General features: G+C 45.6%; 2 protein-coding genes across 3 annotated transcripts in view; both read left to right on the top strand.

Moving 5' to 3' along the window:
* The window catches only part of prkd3 (protein kinase D3), a 40,361-nt gene extending 21,710 nt beyond the window's left edge, over positions 1–18,651 (top strand). Inside the window, exons 4-19 of one of the 2 annotated variants that reach the window (XM_083683694.1) lie at positions 2,982–3,113; positions 3,998–4,155; positions 5,266–5,458; positions 6,079–6,156; positions 6,484–6,661; positions 6,886–7,009; positions 7,254–7,331; positions 10,881–11,157; positions 12,605–12,654; positions 13,212–13,284; positions 13,460–13,566; positions 13,733–13,894; positions 14,637–14,735; positions 14,899–15,166; positions 16,271–16,356; positions 16,632–18,651. In XM_083683694.1, the coding sequence (XP_083539820.1) occupies positions 2,982–3,113; positions 3,998–4,155; positions 5,266–5,458; positions 6,079–6,156; positions 6,484–6,661; positions 6,886–7,009; positions 7,254–7,331; positions 10,881–11,157; positions 12,605–12,654; positions 13,212–13,284; positions 13,460–13,566; positions 13,733–13,894; positions 14,637–14,735; positions 14,899–15,166; positions 16,271–16,356; positions 16,632–16,805 (2,237 nt within the window). In that variant the 3' untranslated portion in view covers positions 16,806–18,651. Of the gene's footprint in view, positions 1–2,981; positions 3,114–3,997; positions 4,156–5,265; positions 5,459–6,078; positions 6,157–6,483; positions 6,662–6,885; positions 7,010–7,253; positions 7,332–10,880; positions 11,158–12,601; positions 12,655–13,211; positions 13,285–13,459; positions 13,567–13,732; positions 13,895–14,636; positions 14,736–14,898; positions 15,167–16,270; positions 16,357–16,631 lie in introns of both variants that reach the window. The other variant, XM_083683693.1, reaches the window with a different exon arrangement.
* The window catches only part of nkx2.2a (NK2 homeobox 2a), a gene marked incomplete at its 3' end in the record, with an annotated part of 178,693 nt that continues 164,049 nt past the window's right edge, over positions 5,253–19,896 (top strand). The window contains exon 1 of the mRNA XM_083683700.1: positions 5,253–5,261. The remainder of the gene's footprint in view (positions 5,262–19,896) is intronic.

Genomic DNA, 19,896 nt, shown 5'->3' with positions numbered 1-19,896 from the left:
ATTGTCAGTAGAATCATGGGTCTTCTCAGTAGAAACATGGGTCTTCTCAACCTACACCCTGTCCTCGCATAACTTCAGTCTTTAGAAGCCTGTTGTTCAGTGTTGGCTGTGAGAGAATAACAGCTCCAGCGTCGGTCTGTGAAAGCCTCTGTCCCTGGTTGTGACAGGGAGGCGGGAGCTGCTTTTCTTGGCGAGGGACTCAAAGGCCACGGCTTGTTTTCGCTGCAGTAAGTGATTGTAGTGGTCCGTCTGAGTGTAAACACACTCTGCACTGTGCTGGGCTGGACGACTCTGGAGAGAGCGGACAGGTCAGCCCACAACTAAGGGTTCTGAGGTGGAGAGAACGTTGTTTGTACAGAGTATCCTACTCTCTGTTTCTCACTCACTCTCCCACTCATTGAACTGGGATATACATTCACCAAGCACTTTATTCAGAACATTATACTAATACTCGGTAGGGCCTCCCTTTGCTCTCAGAACAGCCTCAATTCTTCGTGGCATTGATTCCACAAGATGTCGGAAACATTCCTTTTTTGAGATTCTGGTCCATGATGACATGATTGCATCACGCAATTCCTGCAGATTTTTCAGGTGTACTTTCAAGCTGTGAATCTCCCGCTCTACCACATCCCAAAGGTGTTCTATTGGATTCTATTGGCCACTGAAGAACACTGAAGTCATTGTCATGTTCATGAAACCAGTTTAAGAAGACTTTTGCTTTGTGACATGGTGCATTATCATGCTGGAAGTAGCCATTAGAAGATGGGTAAATTGTGGCCATGAAGGGATGCACATGGTCAGCAACAATACTCAAATAGGCTGCGGCATTCAAGCGATGATTGATTGGTATTAACGGGCCCAAAGTGTGCCAAGAAAACATTCCACACACCATTACGCCACCTCCATGAATGAGAAGTACAGGTGTTCCTAATAGGAGTGCTCGGTGAGTGTATATATGTACTATAGTGTATATATGTACTATAGTGTATATATGTACTATAGTGTATATATGTTCTATATTCATTATTGATCGTCTCCCTTGCGATACTTATAGGCTTTGGAAAGAGATGATATTCACAGTCATGCAAAACTAGCACTGTATATGGTGTTATGTGTATATGGTGTTATGTGTATATGGTGTTATGTGTATATGGTGTTATGTGCATGAAAATGATATTTGATCGTTTGTGAGAGATGTTGCAGCTTTAACACTAGTATACACAGCATGGACTCTCAAAACTTTGACCACTTGAAAAACTAACAGACAGCACATTTGTGTCAGTCGTGCAACTCATGAAAAACACTTAATTCAGTCAATTCTCTATGGTGTTTTGATGCAAAACATCTAGACAGCCACTTCATAAAGTGGAGACTGTTAATAGGCAGACAGTTGTGTCACAGACGTGTATGAAAGGCCTCATGAATGGTCTCTTTCATGTGTCTGTGCCACGGAGGCGATGCTCAGTGTGAAGACATGCCATGTGACTTTCTTGAGTTCTTGTCTCCTGCTTTGAAGTTAGACCCAAAATGTGCCCATGCCCAATCGCTGTTATATTTTTCTGATTTGGGAGAAGAAAAAAAAAAAATCTGTTGCACAAGTTGTTGTTTTTCCCCCCAAAGATCTTTTTTTTTTTTGGTTGGTTTCTAAGGCAACAAACATGCATCGATTTGTTTACGGACATGCATCGATTTGTTGCCTGGAACGAAATGTCACAGAAAGCAGCCTTTGAGAAGCAAATTATTTTTTGAAATCAGTTTCACCTCCTAAATAGTGAGACCACTAGATTTCACATTTCCCAAGAAGGGTTCGGTTATTATTTCATCCCAAGGATGTTGCAGGGGATTCCCTAAGCTAATAGATATTAGGTCTGTCTGCCATGCTATTGCCCATCTGACATATAAGGTCTTTGAAAGCGGGCCTTCGTTCTGTTGGTTTTTTTATCCTCTCTCTCCCAAAGAATGTTGTCTTCCAGGTATTTGGGGATTTTCGGTAAAGTGAATTTTATTCCCTAATTGGATAGATGTCACATTTGTTGTTTAGGACCTGCATGTTGTCACAACATCAGCTGATAATATCCTTGTTGCAGCGGACATGGGAGACCAAGCCTGGATCCCAGACTCAAGTAGATGATGTTATTGTGTTGAACCACTTGAACTTGGAGTAAACACACACGCACACACACACACACACACACACACACACACACACACACACACACACACACACACACACACACACACACACACACACACACACACACACACGGACAAGATCATGGACACATAAAACACACACAGAGTCTATGACATCACCCGGGGCTTTCTTTTCCAGCTAAATTCTGGTGTAGAAGATAATGATTCCCCAGTTGGTCAGTGTTCAAACCACAGTACAAATGATTGCAAAACCACTGTCAGAAAGATACTTGATTGTGACCTGCTTCAGTGCTGCGCATTGCCAAGGCTGGTCCGTGAGGGTTGTAATCATCACAGTAGAAATCTCTTACTGACATCTTAGATGAGTCACCTTCATGAACTAACTCCCCCTTCCAGGAATGACCTCAGTGAACACAAACCTAACCAGCAGATGTAGCCGAGCTCCCTTGAGGTACTGGCCTGGCACGGGCCTCTACCCAGCATTGAAGTCATGATGGTAAATCATAAACTCAGTCTGAACCGGTTGATTAAAGACCATCGTCGGCGTTATCTGATCTGGTCTTTGTCTCTGTTTCAGTGTGCTCTGGGAGCCTCTGTCTTTGTGCTCGTTAGCGAGGTCTGTCATGCCAAATCGTTCTCTGGCAGAGGTGATAGAGAAAACATGACATTGTGGTGGGGACCGCCCCCCCCCCCCCCCCCCCCCACTGAATGGATACTGTGATAGCACTGTGACCCAGTGTGAGAGACTGCGTATTATTATTATTATTATTAGTATTATTGTTATTGTTATGGTTATGTTTTGGTTTCAAGTTGTGTCCTGTTTGCAGCTTTGGCCACAGTAGAAGACTTCCAGATCCGGCCCCATGCCCTCTACGTTCACTCCTACAAGGCCCCCACCTTCTGTGACTACTGTGGGGAGATGCTATGGGGCCTCGTTCGGCAGGGCCTCAAATGTGAAGGTAAGAACACGCGCACACACACACACACACACACACACACTCACACATTCATTCATTCTATCTGAGGGGCATATGATTGCTGCTGATAGTGCGACAGTATGCAGCAGTATGCCCCTCAGTGGAGTGTGTGACTTCCTTCCAGTTCTGAAGCAGGCCTTTGACGCGGCGGCCCGGCCTGGGCTGGTTGAATGGAACCCAGTGTGCTGATGCCAAGCCTGGGACTGAGCCTTCAAAGAGTCCTCAGAGACCATGTGCTGCTACTCTAACCCTCTCTGGTAGATCCAGCCTGTCTCCCGGCACAACCTGCCCCAGGGCCAGCACAGGACAGGAATGCAACAGACACTCAGATAGGAGAGGAAACATTTGAACTTGTAAGCCAGTGAAATGCTTGACATTTAAATCCCCGTGGAGTTGCGGAATGTCCAATTGCATCTCATTTGTGATCAGCAGATCAGATGTATGTCATTACTAGACATTTGCGTGTCATTGAAGAGTATTTGAAGCTTTCCCGGAAAAAAAAAGAATTTGATTTAGGTACGTTTTTACAAGTCTAACCTTGATTATTGTCCCAATGTCTTCCAAGTGAGAGACTACCATAAGAGCCCCCTTGTGGCCATTTAGGAGAATGAAGCTGCAGGGTTGAATCAAATTGGTGCTTTCCTGGTCAAAGCTGAGTTTGTGTCCCACCTCAGAAAGCATTTCGCGTAACAGCCTTAGTGTTATAATACACTGCATTTATGCTATTCCTTCCTACATGTGGACACACTGTACATGACTGGAGGCTCTAAACCCTAGTTATTAACACGGTTGTTACACAGGTACACAAGTAGTGCCTAGTTACCTCTGTGATAGCTGTGTCATTAGTGTCCGTTGTGTACTTCCAGGATGTGGGCTGAACTACCACAAACGCTGCGCCTTCAAGATCCCCAATAACTGCAGCGGGGTGAGGAAGAGACGTCTGTCCAACGTGTCCCTACCCGGACCCTCACTCTCCGTCCCCCGGACCCTCCCAGCCGAACATGCTGTGGTCGTCCTGGAGGAGGTGAGAGACAAGCTCTGATTGGTGGAGATGTTTTGCGGCCAAAATACCTAGGCCTACGATGTATAGCACTTTGTAAAGTCCAGCATGCTGTAAAATTCACCCAAGTACAGTTTCTGACCGGTAAGGCAACAATGTTGTCTCATCCATCGCATGCCATGAGCATTTTTCCCTCATGTCTGGAGTTCAACGGTGTTGACAGTTGATTGATCGAGGATTAGGTTTTGACGTAATCTCGGTGTAATTTTGATTGAAGCAAGTGAATTGCACAAGACCAATGATTTGACCCCCAGCGGTAATCCTGCCCACTGTTAACAAGGACATATCTGTTTGGTTCTAAACATACAGTATCAATTGGTGTTTTCCTCTGGCAATTCTCGTGGGGTATCTTGTGAAATACCACAAAAACGCAGAAAATTTAATTTCACAGAAGGAACAAGATCGGCTTCCAGCGATGGTTTACTAAACATGTTTGCATAAGCCTGGTTGTATTAAACATTATGCTTTTGAAAGGTTGTTGGAAATGCAATTACGCAAATGAAATTATTGGCCCGGTTCATTGTTGTTGTTTGTCTGTTTCCAGACTATTGATAACTAACTGAGTTTCTTAACAACTGATTCAATCTACTGTATATATTAGTACAGTAGCCATACTGGCTCGTGCAGTTAGTGCAGATTAGACTAGTGCAGTTATGTAATAGTATTTTGGCGCTACTGAATATATATTTGGTCTGTTTGTTCAAACCAATCTCTGACGGATGGTTCCCTCCTTCCCTCCCCTCCTTCATCATCTCTCTCTTACTCCCTCCATCCCTCCCCTCCTTCATCATCTCTCCCTTACTCCCTCCATCCCTCCCCTCCTTCATCATCTCTCCCTTACTCCCTCCATCCCTCCCCTCCTTCATCATCTCTCTCTTACTCCCTCCATCCCTCCCCTCCTTCATCATCTCTCTCTTACTCCCTCCATCCTTTTATCTCTCCAACCCTACGTTTTTTCCCCTCCTTACTCCTTCCCTTCCGTTCCTCTCCATACCTTGTTCTTCTTTCCTTTGCTCCGTCTATCCCTCTCTCCACCCCCCCACCCCCCCACCCCTTCCCCACCCCACCCCGTAGCAGCGCTCCCACCAGGAGGCAGGGAAGAGGATCCTCTCCTGGAGTGGCCGGCCCATCTGGATGGAGAAGATGGTGCTGGGCAGGGTCAAGGTGCCCCACACCTTTGCCATTCACACCTACACCCGGCCCACCATCTGCCAGTACTGCAAACGCCTGCTCAAGGGCCTCTTCCGCCAGGGCATGCAGTGCAAGGGTAGGACTTTCCCCCCCGACAGTGGATGGCTGTCTGTATCTCTGTCTGTATCTCTATGTTTGTATCTATAGCTGATTATATCCTTGTTGCAGCGAACATGGGGGAGATCAAGCCTGGATACAAGACTTGAGTAGATGATGTTTTTGTTTTGAACCACTTGAGCTCAGAGTAAAAACTCACAAACAGACACACACACACACTCACACACACACACACACACACACACACGCACACACACACACGCACACAGACAAGATCATGGACACGTAAAACACACACAAGCTTTCTTTCCAGTTAAATTCTGGTGTAGAAGGTGTGTGCAAACCACAGTACGAATGATTGCAAAGCGACTGAAAAAAAGACTGTCAGAAAGAGACTTTCTGCACTCAGAAAGAGTGCTACACTCTGCCAAGGCGGGTCTGTATGTCTGTCTTACTTTCTCATCTCGTGACTTCTGTTATTTGTCTCTTTACAACTCTGTCACTGGTCAGACATGAAGCAGTTTGTTTTTGTTGTGTTTCATAGTTCGAAATGAAACAATATTTAACTCAACAATCTTTTCTCTTTTCTTTATGATACCTATAGAACGTTGAATGATATTTCCTATGTCACCTTTTCAGATTGTAGATTCAACTGCCATAAGCGGTGTGCATCGAAGGTACCAAGAGACTGCTTGGGCGAGGTTGTCTTCAATGGAGGTAAATTCAGTCTTTTTAGATATCCAATTTGCACCATGCCCATTTGAGATGATATATTACTGAAGGGCATACATCTCATTTGTGTGTGTGTGTGTGTGTGTGTGTGTGTGTGTGTGTGTGTGTGTGTGTGTGTGTGCGTGCCTGTCTGTCTGCCTGTCTGTCTGTCTGCCTGCCTGCCTGCCTGCCTGTCTGTCTGCCTGCCTGCCTGCCTGCCTGCCTGTTTGTCTGTCTGTCTGTCTGTCTGTCTGCCTGCTTGCCTGTCTGCCTGTCTGCCTGCCTGCCTGCCTGCCTGTCTGCCTGTCTGCCTGTCTGTCTGTCTGTCTGCAGAACCTGCCAGCCCAGGGCCAGACTCTGACAGCACCATGGAGGTGGACAGTAGTGATGTTGAAGGGAGTCGAGGTCTTGATGACTCTGAGGGACCTTCGACCCCAGACGAGAAGATGTTCTACATGGACTCTCCTTTCCTGGACAGAGAGAAAGACGAGGAACCCATAAAGACCATCAGGTAGTGTATATACCAGTACAATATCCATATTGGCTTAAGTATACGCCAGTAACACTCATGTAGTACATTACTGCATAAACAATGCCATGAATAGAGCCCTGTAGGTGAATACAGAATACTGTATTCACTGAGAGGCATCTTTTGGACAGTTGAGCGATTGAGCATGGGTTGGATCAGAGGTGTGAATGAGGTCTCACCCGCCCTGTGTGTGTGCTTGTGTCCAGCCCCTCCACCAGCACGAACATCCCTCTGATGCGGGTGGTACAGTCCATCAAACACACCAAGAGGAGGAGCTCCACCATGGTCAGAGAGGGCTGGATGGTGCACTACACCAGCAGAGACAACCTGGTAAGACACACAGCGTGATGAGCTGTCAATCCAAATCCCCTCAGACTAAAGCGGACAGCGGTTGACAGTGAGTCACAGTGGAACAACTTATCATGTCAATGTTACTAGTTGAGTATGAGAGAAGTCAGTACTGTAGAGACACATCCGTCGAAATCAACTCTCAGTAGCGAGAACCACTTGAAGCCATGTGTCCTGTGGTAGACCCATGTGTTTTAATGGAACTAACACATACTCTCCTCCACAGAGGAAGAGACATTACTGGAGGCTGGACAGCAAGAGCCTGAGTCTGTTCCAGAACGACACCGGAGCCAAGTTCTACAAGGTGAGAGACCAGACCAGGCCCCCCCCCCCACGGGAAGTATATAGTATAGACGTATTCCATCCCATGGAATTTCAAGATAGGGTGAGTCCGCATATCCTTCTACTGGCGTGGGTTAAGGATGCACCACCATTTCTGGATGACCCTGGTGAAAAAGTGTGTGTTTGATAACAAGCATATACCATGACAGCTCCCAAATACAATCCCTGAACTTCCCCTTACTGTGACAGAGGGCAAGACTCAGAGAAGAAATCACTCCACGTCGTGTAAGAAACACAACAAACACTGCAGACTTAGATTTCCTGTAAAACAGTTAATGCAAACTGATATTTACCACTTGAAATTGATTATATAAAAATGTTAAATTATAGGATCTACTGATTATGTTCTGGGACTTCACAGTGCATAAAACCCCATGATTTCTGCCAAAAAAGGAATTGACCTAATTTTCTTGACGATATTTAAACGATGCTTGTCGTTGTCTGGAGGCATATGTAAAAAAGCCCAGAGTAATTCTGTCTGAGGTGGGGTGACTAAGGCTAGGGGGCTGTTTGGTTATATGTGGACACTGTGTATTATGTATAATACACAGTGATCAGTGATACACAAAAACTCCCCAAGCCTGCCTCCTGTGGTTTCACAGATAGCACAGTTCCATTTCTGCACCGCGCCAAAGTGAAAGGGCTTCTGTTTCTATCTATAGCCACATTGTCATCAGCACTATCTGTCTCAGTTTTCTCTGTCTATGTCTCAAATTTCTTTTTGTAAGATCTGTGACAGATTTTACAAAGATCACAAAAGCGATCTCCTAACCTTTTGTACCTCTTTGTTACATCGAATCTAAGAACACTCAATTGAATAATCTTGATCTCCTAGAACGGTTTAACTTTGTAGCAGGTTTGTATAACCCAGACATTTTCCTCCAGATGTCTTACCAAACCACCATAGACTTCGATATATAATCTGATTATAAATTGTAGCATCAATGTGTTTCACGACACAACGTGTCATTAAGATGTTAAAATGCTCTAACATACAGTACCAGTCAAAGGTTTGGACACACCTTCTCATTCAATGGTTTCTCTTTATTTGTTATTATTTTCTACATTGTAGATTAATACTGAAGACATCAAAACTATGAAGGAACACATATGGAATTATGTAGTAAACAAAAAAGTGTTAAACAAACCAGAATATGTTTTATATTTTAGATTCTTCAAAGTAGCCACCTATTGCTTTGATGACAGCTTTGCACACTCTTGGCAAGGTGTGTCCTAACCTTTGACTGGTACTGTAAGTTAAGAGAGTGTTGACCTTCTCAACGCCAGAGGCGTATGCAGTGATGATGCTGCCACAGGGGCTTAATAGCAGGATAATTAGACACTTGGAAGATGTGGGACTGAGGGACGCAGGCAGCAGCCCCTGTTCCCTTTGTGCTAAAGGCTTCCACATGTGCTGCAGTATTGCGTGTTTGTGTGTGTTTGTGTGTGTGTGTGTGTGTGCGCACCTTGTGGGAGTTTGACACCTCCCCTGGTTGTGGCCAGAGATGTGACGCAGTGGGGTGTTTATTGCTCTACCCAGTTTCTAACGCCTGCTGTTGTGCGTGAGATGTAGCACGTTCAACGTGTGTGTTCATTGTCGTAGGTGTACACCTGTCTGCGCCTTACAGCCACATGGAGGCCGTGTCCGATAGATGTTTAGTATCTAATGATATTGTTTTTAGGAGCGTGAAGAGTGAAAGAGTGAGAAAGAAAGAAAGAAAGAAAGCTGAACTTGTCCAGGGAACTCCACACCCTGCACCACACCCTCCATCTCCCCACCAGTGAAACCATGGAGAGGAAACCCCACTCTTTTACACAGCTGGGGTTGAGACGTCAGGGTGTGTTCAGAGGAAGTTTTATGTGGTTGTTTTTTTTATCAACTTGGCACTCGGTCTCCGTGGAAGACGCAGAGGAGGCTAATTGAAGGCTAGCTAGTTTGTAAATGTGTTCTTTCTACTGCTTTTCAAATGTCATATGGGTCCCTCTGGTTTATGTGTTGTATTTCAGAGTGGGGCTCTAAACCAGTTGTAGTGGTGACATTAGGCTTATCCATCATAGACTCGGGGGTCTCTTGGGCGTTTTCCTCTACTGTCTCTCCACCGACTACTGTTGTAGACCGTTGCCTGCTGCTGTGTGGCTCTCCTCTCCTCTCCTCTCCTCTCCTCTCCTCTCCTCTCCTCTCCTCTCCTCTCCTCTCCCCTCCTCACCTCTCCTCTCCTCTCCTCTCCCCTCCCCTCCCCTCCCCTCCCCTCCCTTCCTTCCTCTCCTCTCCTCTCCTCTCCTCTCCTCTCCTCTCCTCTCCTCTCCCCTCCTCCGATCTGATTAGCGGTGGTCGTGTGGCGGCGCAGGGCCAGGCATGGCAGCCATTTTCTACATTTGGAAGCCATAAGGGGGCCGTCTCTTTTGAAGACGAGACCCTTGTGCTTGTGGGTTTCTTGAAATCTCTTTTATGGGGGTATGGGGGCTTCTTTCTGTCTTTAGTAGATTACCTCCTACCCCACCCTTAGCCCCCCCCCCCCCTCCTCCCAAGGTTTCTGGTGTCGGATGGCCTCCGGAACAGTAGTCGCCGTGTCTCGCTGTGTCTCGTGGCGGGCAGCGGCGGGCTGCGATGGCTCGTGCTCAGATGGGGCTCGGGGTTTGTCCTGCCTTGTAATCATGGGGACGCTTCAGTCACCGTGGCCGCGGGGCTGTCACGTGACCCGGCCCCTGCTAACCACAAGCACTTCATCTGATACTCTGTGGTGAGCCGCGCAGAGGGGACCGAGGGGGACGGTTGGAGGGGAGGGGAGGGGAGGAGAGGAGAGAAGAGGGGGGCGGGGGAAAGGGGGGGGGGGCTGCAGATGCTCCTATTGGCCAGGGACTGTGCTCTTTTTTTCTTCTGTTCCTTCTCTCTGTGATTTGACAGTGAGTGAGGCTTCAGGGACTGTTCATGTGTGCCTCAAACTGCCCCTCGCTCACCACTTCTCTATGAGTGTCAGAAAGGTAGGTTGTGGATACACTGCACTGCATTGGAAGGAGCCACCTCTTTTTAGGACTGTGTGTGTGCGTGTGTGTGTGTGTGTGTGTGCGCATGTGCGTGTGCGTGTGCGTGTGCGTGTGCGTGCTACGCTGAGGAGCCGTTTTCATCAGTTGCCTACCTGAATGGAGCGAACAGACCTTAGGGTTAGTGAGAGAGATGGAGCATTCTTTCTCATTCTGACTCATTGTGGGGGGACTATGCAAAGGATTTGGTGTCTGCTTCTTGCCTTGATAAAACGTTTGGTGTGTCTCACTGTTGTGTGTCAGTGAGTCTTGTCTCTCTCTGTTTCACTTTGTGCTTGGTTGTGGTTGTTTCTGTAATTCTAAATGAGGTGACTGCTGTACTTTACCTTTACAATATGTTGTACAGTCTGTAAGTCTTTCAGCATCTGTCTGTCTTTGTTGGCCTCTGGTATAACTCAACTCTCTCTCTCTTTCTCTCACTCTCTCTCTGTCCTGTCCTGTCCTCTCCCTCCCTCCCCGGGTCCTACAGGAGATTCCTCTGTCAGAGATCCTCCAGGTAGAGCAGGCCAAGGACTACAGCAGTTTGGCCCAGGGCAGCAACCCTCACTGCTTTGAGATCATCACCGCCACCATGGTGTACTACGTAGGGGAAAACAATGGCGGGCACTACCACAGCCCCGCGCTGGCAGCCTCCGGCGTGGGCATGGAGGTGGCCCAGGGCTGGGAGAAGGCCATCCGACAGGCCCTGATGCCCGTCACCCCCCAGCCTAGCGTGGCCACCGCTGCCGGCCAGGGGAAGGACCACAGTGAGTATGCAACCGCTCCACTGATCATAATGTGTATCTATGTAGCTACTGGAACTACTGTAGCATTAGATAGGTCCAATGAGGTCAGGGGAGTGATGGAAATAGGGCCTTGATGTGTGTGTAGAAGTAGGGATTTTTTGCCCTTAGTGTGAGTCATTGCAAATTGTGGTTATTTTGCGGTCTGATGGATTGTGTTAGTGTTCAGTTTGTGTATGTCCCCTTCATCTGAGCTTGCTAGCCACATGGTCAAGGGGCTGCTTGGTGATTAATACTAACATAGAGGGGAGGCGGGGGGTGGCAGGGGGGTGGCAGGGGGGTGGTCAAGTGAGGTGATGTTCTCAAGTGAGGTGATGTTCTCAAGTGAGTAGGCAGTCTTGTTTTGAGATGACAACAATTACATAATCAGAGATGAGTGTACAGGCCGAGGCTGAGTGTGAATGAGAGAAGCCATGAGGGGGAGTTTACCTCTTTCACCCCAAAGGTTGGTCACACCACCTGACACATCCCAGATTAGGATTATATCTAAGACTGTTCAAATGCATCGCTCAACTTCCATCTCCTCTCATACAGTAATACACCTCTTTAAAACTGTGAAACAGGCCAAAGCAGAGGACTTGCCTTTTTCTTCTTCTTATTTAAAAAAAAAAATCTTTTGTTTATGATATACATTTATACATTTTTTGAATTTTAGTCAATTGTGTTTTGAAGTCAGGAGGAGACGTGAGTACTATAGAGAGCATTTTCCTGCTTCTGGTGTAAACCAGATGTAGAGGGCTGTAATGGTAAACAGATGATCTCCACCAGCGACCACCTCACTATCCAACCACACTGAAGTATAGTACTGTACTGTACACACACACACACACACACACACACACACACACACACACACACACACAGGCACACACACATGCGTACACACACGCATACACATACAAACGCGCACACACACATGCGCACACACAAACGCACACACACACACAAAGTTGATCATTTTCTGTGATGGTCAACTAAAGGCTGTTAGCATAGAGTGAATGTAGATGAGTTTCTCTCATTTTTCATGTTTAGATTATAATGAGATTATTTTACAATACATTTATCATTCACTTTATTACTATGGTAATGACCTTATGACTGAATATTGGCCTCAAGAGACATTCCTAATCGTAATTACAAATTCAACACATACTTCTGCCATTCAGTAATAAATATTTTCCCAAATCAATTTTATAGGGTTGTTATGGCACAATAAAATGCTACAATATGATGAGTGTAGTGCAAGCAGCTGCAATAAGCTTGAAGGAGTATGAGAAAATATGTGAACAATGCAACCCTGTTTATTAGTAGTTATAGGAATGCATTGACTAAATACATAAAAAATGCATTTGTAATGTACAGTTATGCAGTTGTTGATTTTTGAAAGATATTTATTTTTCCCCCCCAGAAGAGCTGTCTATAAGCATATCTGTATCCAACTGCCAGATACAGGAGAATGTGGTGAGTGTGACCACTTTTTCAGACACTGTTGCACAACTTCCCAGCACTGTGTGTGTGCGTGTGTGCATGTATATGTGCGTGTGCGTCAGGGGAGGCTGGTTGAGGAAGAAATCAGAGGACAGGCTCATCGCAATACAATACACGTGTGTTTGATACCATTCCTCATTCTGTTCCATGCGTCCTCAATTTTCCCTTACTGCTACTTCTGTGTTCTTCACAGATCTTTATACATAACATTTCCACTACCAAATCTCTACTTCATATTTGTATACAGCAGCACAAATAAAGGAAGTCACAGACATCCGTGTCATTATAGAAAAAGGACTTTTCAAATGACCTCTACTTCTGCACTGTGAAAGTGATATATTTGGTCCTGTCAATGACTAGTATTTATCCAACAGTGAAACTCATAACCAAATGTTCATACTGTACTAACTATAGGGATATAAGCTACATTTACAGTTATTGTTTGTATTGGAGATTTTTGTAAAATCCTAACCCTAAACAAAAACAAAAACATTATAGCAACAAAATAGGCTGACCGTTTCTGTTTGTAGGATATCAGCTCGGTGTACCAAATCTTCTCAGATGAGGTACTGGGATCTGGACAGTTTGGGATTGTGTATGGAGGTAGGTGTTTAACTCTCTATGGTTGCACTGTATAGATGATCACATTGATCATTTAGTTTTTTAGCTAAACATACAATATTCTCTCAATGTAATTCCAAACAGGCTGTTTATGAGCTACCTCTTTTTACGTGTTTACACATGTTGACATGACCTGAACCTGTATTTGTGTTGGTAGGGAAACACAGAAAGACTGGAAGAGATGTTGCCATCAAGGTGATTGACAAGATGAGGTTCCCTACCAAGCAGGAGAGTCAGCTGAGGAACGAAGTGGCCATTCTACAGGTAGTCTAAACAGCTTCCTGTTGTACTATGAATACTATTGTCAGATGTGTATGCAATACATAACACAAGTCGTTGTTTCTGAGTTTCAAACCGTTCAAAGACACTGTCAATCTACAAGATGATAGCCTTATAGAGTGTTCACTCAGAGGTTTACTTCCTGGTTTAGAACCTGCACCATCCTGGCATCGTCAACCTGGAGTGCATGTTTGAAACCCCCGAGAGGGTCTTTGTCGTGATGGAGAAGCTCCATGGCGACATGCTGGAGATGATACTGTCCAGTGAGAAGAGCAAGCTCCCAGAACGCATAACCAAGTTTCTGGTCACACAGGTTGGTGTCCCTTTGTCTGTCTGTCTCTTTCTCTTTTCCTCTTTCACTCTCTACTCCTCTCTACCTCGCTCTCTCCTCCTTTTCTCTCTGTTCCTCCACTATCTCTTCCATGTTCTATCTCGAACTCCATCTTAAGCTACCACTCCATTGCTCCCTTCTTCTTTCTCTCCCTCTCTCTTTCTGAGACCCGCCTCAAACTCAGCCCTGGGGCCTGTTTATTCTTGCGGTGTGTGTGGACGGGGGGGGGGGGGACTGTTTATGGGACGGATCGGGTCTGGATGGCATCATGGCCGGGTAACAGCCTGCGGCGCGCTGACGGGTTTGTGGGTTTGATTAGAGGAGAGAGAGGGGGCCCACGGGGGCCCAACAGAAGCAAGTCCATTAGGCATGGGTCTTTGGGTCTGCACGGTACAATTAGCTGCAGCAGGCTTAGCTCTGATGTGGTCCTCAGGCTTTTGTCAACGTCAGGAGTCAGGAGGCACAGTTTGGTGTAGTAGGGCACTACTGTAAACATGTCCCTTGTGGTGGATGCCAGTGCCTTCTGAGCATAGATGAGATGATGAGATGATGAGGAGATCATGTGTCCCTATGGAAAGAAACTGACCGACCTAGGTCTGTTTTCAGTGCATCGAGACGCTTACGCAACTGTAATTATCCGTGATGTTCTATGAGTGAGGCTATAAGGGTACATGGGTTGGGTCATTGAACTAAAAGCCGGGTGGTTCTGGTTCTGTTGTTCCAGATCCTGGTGGCGTTGAGACATCTGCATTTCAAGAACATCGTTCACTGTGACCTGAAGCCCGAAAACGTACTGCTGGCCTCAGCTGAGCCCTTTCCTCAGGTAAGCATCAGCACCTTCACTTCAGAAGTGTGTGTGTGCATGTGTGTGTGCGTGTGTGTGTTTTCACGCGCGTGTGTGCGTATTTGAGCTCTATGTGTGCACGTATGTGTGTTTCTGTGCACGTGTGTTTATGTACAGTGTGTCTACGCGTGTGTCCCGGCAGGTGAAACTGTGTGACTTTGGCTTCGCCCGTATCATTGGTGAGAAGTCGTTCAGGCGCTCGGTGGTGGGGACCCCGGCCTACCTGGCCCCAGAGGTCCTCCGCAGCAAAGGCTACAACCGCTCCCTGGACATGTGGTCGGTGGGCGTCATCGTTTACGTCAGCCTCAGCGGCACGTTCCCCTTCAACGAGGACGAGGACATCAACGACCAGATCCAGAACGCGGCCTTCATGTACCCCCCAGCGCCATGGAAGGAGATATCAGCTGAAGGTGAGTCGCAGGCCTCGTTCACGTTGTTCTACAGTCTTCTTTCCTTCCTTCCTTCCTTCCTTCCTTCCTTCCTTCCTTCCTATGACATTGAGAGTTGTGCTTTCGCATTGTTTGGTGAAGACCTGCCATGGTATGGATCGTTTGATTCAGAGCAGCTGATTCTGCTAGTATTTTCCAAGAAAATGGTGCAGTAAGGGAAATCTGATTGACATTCAAATGTCAGAAAGTATGCCAGGCTCCTACAGACGTGTGTTACAAGTTAATGCACTAGTAATATAGAGGCACCTTTAGTCTGAAAGTGAGACTCAGCACTGTCCTGCCCTCCCACACATCTGGGTCTAGAAGCAAGCCCCTGTGGTTCTTTGACCTTTCAGTTGTCTGTGGTTTAGCGACATGAATCACTGACAAATCTCCCCAGCTGTCCCTTCGAAAATCTCCCCCCATATACAGTACAGTATATGAAAATGATCTTCCAGCTAGGTAAACAAATTATGATTGTGGCAAGCTAACTGTGACCTGCTTCCACTGGGGTTGTGGTGTCACACTATTGGCCTACTACCTCTACCATATGACCCAAATAAGGCCCCGGCCACACCAAGCTATGCTATCCGTTAATTAGGGATTAAGCCAATGGTTTCTCTATGGCAGTCATCCATTGACAGACAAAGGGGTGGACAAGGGTCTGTCCGTGTCTGTTTCATACGTTTTGGAAGTTATTTAGGGACACAAAAAGTGGGAACTTTGCGGTTGAACTTTTCCACAGTCTGTTAGTCCATTTAGTAAGTTAGAAACAAGGTTTCATATCGAGTTGCTAGATTGCATTGTTCACTACGTTGGTTGGTAAGGTTGTTTCAAAAGTCTCTCCCGAATTCCACGGATCAAATCGGATCGTGATTTTCATAAGTAAACGTTTATATCCATTTTCTGATTGGTGTGGCCAGGGACTAAAGGGACATGACACCTTTTTCAGATACAGTATGTGCTGTATATCCTCCCTTGTCTTATTCAGCTCAATGAGGTATCGTTCCATTATGTCATTGAAGACTCCAAATTCTTGCTACTAATGCAATGGATGGTTTTCTCTCTTGTCTGTTTCTCCCACAGCCACAGATCTCATAAACAACCTCCTTCAAGTGAAGATGAGGAAGCGGTACAGTGTGGACAAGTCCCTCAGCCACCCCTGGTTACAGGTAAGACAACCAGTAGCAAGCCTAAACAATGTAAACAACGCACAGGCAGTTCTAATAACAAGCATCCTAACCCTGTCCTGACGATAATAACCTTTTAACGCTACTTCATTAGAATCAGGTCACATGGTAAGGATGTCAGGGCCATTCAAGTGTTCATTATTCACATCTGATTCATCTACGGTTTATTTGGTCATCAATGGGTGTCTTGAGTGTGATCATGAAAAGCCCTACTACATGTAGTCATTTAATTCCTGCTCCTCCTCTCTCTCCCCCAGGACTACCAGACGTGGCTGGACCTCAGGGAGTTTGAGACGCGGCGAGGGGAGCGTTACATCACCCACGAGAGTGACGACACACGCTGGGAGGAGTACGCAGACGAGCATAGCCTGGGCTACCCCAAACACTTCATTATGGCGCCCAACCTGGACGATATGGAAGAGGACCCCTAGTTGCTCGGAGGACACCTTACACAAAAGGCGTAACCACGAGGAAAATGGCAGGACTTTGTCTGCTTGTTATGGTCCTTTGGAAGCAGCTGATGTTTCTTGAAAAGTAGTTGCCATGGAAACGGTCCAGCGCAAAATCTCCCAGGGCTGTGTGAGACGGAGGCATTCTGACCCGATTAAGACTCAGGGGTTAGATGCACTGTCACGGGGAGCAGATAGGTGGAGCTGTGTAGGCACATGCTGGAGTGTGTCATAGCAGTGGAGCCAAAAACTTCTCTTTTTTTATTACCGTACTGAACAATTCCATGGATTGGATGAATCTCACCTTCATTGCTCCTGTTAAAGACATGCTGTATGTTCAACAATCAGAAAGAAATCAGTTTAACACGATATGTAGAGATAGAATTTCCTCAACTTTGGGAGTAATAGTAATGCTTTGCCACCCCCTTTGAGAAGGGCTGAAAGTGAGTTTAGCCCAGGAAAAAAGGGCACTTTTCTCCTGGGGGATTTGAATCCCGAGAGACATAGAGATGCGAATGCAAATGCATGGGTTATTCACAACCATTATTCCAACGCTGTTTTACAAAAACCATTCCTTTGATGGTATGAAACTGGAACTTTCATTTGTATGTACGTCAACTTTTTACATGTATTTTTACTAATGGGGGCAGATGTTTGCACTATACTACCATTGACCCTATCAATTTGAATTTGACATGTTGAAAAGTAAGTACGCTGCTACATCATATGACCAAGGAAGTAAATGACAACAAAAGTATTAGAAAGAATGGCTGTATCCCTTAACGGTTGTGATAAGGGCCTGATCATTCCTAGATCAGCAGAGTTAGTGAAAATAGCTGCCATGCTAGCCATAGCTAGAGCATCTATCATGAGCATGTCCGTTGAAAAGCAGAGGGACCAAAGACTGTATCCAACTCATTGATATTTGTTAATGTTACATTTCTATATTATATCTCAGCCATCTTTTTACTACCTGAGCACTAATGTCTTAACATTGTGTGATCACTCTACTTGGATTACGGTAAAGTGCTCGACTACATTCCAAGCAGGAGTCAAACCAAACCTAACCAATGAAGGAGAGACTGAGTTGAACTCCATGTCCCTGTAAAGCACTTCAGCTGTACACAGGGAACTGAGAGAGAGAGAGAGAGCATCATTTCATTTTCTTTTCTTTATAAAGATTGTAAGACGTTAGCAAGACTGACTGATGAGGGATCATATAAAACATGCACTCATGTACAATCATTTTATCTCATTTCACGTTGGTAAGAGGTCGGAAACAGTGGCTTACAGTTTTTTGAAAGAGGAGCCTTCAGTATACTGAGCATCTTTTAATGTTGTTTCATTTTCTGTGTTTCTTCTATTTTGAATAAGGTTGATCTTGAATATGACAGTTCATGCAGCCCAATTCAGGAATATGTCATGTGTGGTGCTCTGTATCTAAATATGTAGAGTACAGTAGTCCTTTGACAATTGTATGTATGTCTCCCCGAAAACTAACCAAAGTGTATGTTTCATCCACTTCCAATAGATAGAACAATGCATTCCTTGTCTTTTGGTGACCATTTACTACATTTCAGTGCCTTGGCCCATTTCGCCTAGACATTACAGTATGTAAAACCCTTGGTATGGTATTGGCCTCATCCTGGAACCTAGTTCCTGGTCTGGGCTCTATTTTGGCAGTATGGGATCTATTTTGGGAGTATGGAGAAGGATCCTTAACGATTCTCCTTTTCCTTTACGTGTTGCCGCTGGATTGGCAGGTGTCAGTGTTTTTTGTATATTTTAGTACATACAAAATGTAATAAAACTCTACTTCTTTACATGACTATTGAATTTCAAGTTCATTGTGTCTCCATACTCAATTTGTCTGTGAATCAAAGCATTTTATATTCTCTCACATCTTTTCAGCTCAGCTTGGGTGTAACAGCCTTCAGTTAGTCACTGCGATTACCTCAATTGTCACAATCTCACACTAAATGCAAACTAGAGGTTGGTTTGGGGCTGTCACTGATCTGGAGGTGGATAACTGAAGTCTTCAACTGCACACATTTCGTGATGCATAAAAAGTACAGACAACATCACAATTGTAACACGCTCTGTTAATGTCAAGCTCAGAGCTAGGAGTGTTGAGACCATGGCTTTATCACTGATGTTCGACTATCACTTTTACTTGACTTATGCAAAATGTGTGCGTGTGTGTGTGTGCGTGGGTGAACCAGTGAGTGCGTACTGTGTGTGTGTGTGTGTGTGTGTGTGTGTGTGTGTGTGTGTGTGTGTGTGAGTGAGTGCGTGGGTGAACCAGTGAGTGCGTACTGTGTGTGTGTGTGTGTGTGTGTGTGTGTGTGTGTGTGTGTGTGTGTGTGTGTGTGTGTGAGTGAGTGAGTGAGTGAGTGAGTGAGTAAGTAAGTGTGAGTACTTCATCGTAGTGGCAACACATGTCAAATCCCATTTCTAGCAGCTGGATGTGATTGTTTAACCACAAAGCATTTAGCTGAGTGGCCTGCCCACCACAGGGCCATAATGACATGTTAAAGAAGGTGGTGGGGGATGGAGGAAGACTTTGATACGAGTCAATACTCAGTTCTAATGTGACATCTCTCATACAAATGCTATCATAGCAAAGTATGAATTGCAAGTTCAACTTATGGCAATACACTGAAAGTGTCCTCAAGGAAAGGCTACAACATTGAATGAGGCCTACTGTTTAAGAGATTAATCGTCTGAAAGTACAGGCGTTTTGTCCTTTTTTGATAAAAGGCCAGCTGTCATGAGTTTACCAAACTGGTATTTGTTCCTTTGATTGATGCTCATCAAAGAGATACTGGCCATGAGCCAGTGTTTACAATCAAGACTGGCCCATTGTAATTCAATCTTCTAATAGATGCTGGTGAAGAGTGGCCTCTCACTCCTCTATCTGTTCCCCTGAAATGGCTTCAAGATGTTGGCTTCACCACTGGGCTCACTGACCCTATTAACCCAGAATGAAGGAGAGGTGGACGCTGGACCAGACCAGCCACTAGCAGACTTCACGCAGACAGACATCACACAGAAAGCAGTTCAGACATCTCTA

This window comes from Argentina silus, assembly GCF_951799395.1.
Source record: "Argentina silus genome assembly, chromosome: 13".
NCBI classification, from domain to species: domain Eukaryota; kingdom Metazoa; phylum Chordata; class Actinopteri; order Argentiniformes; family Argentinidae; genus Argentina; species Argentina silus.
Note: the sequence above shows the minus strand (reverse complement) of the source record. Positions and strands in the feature narration are given on the sequence as shown.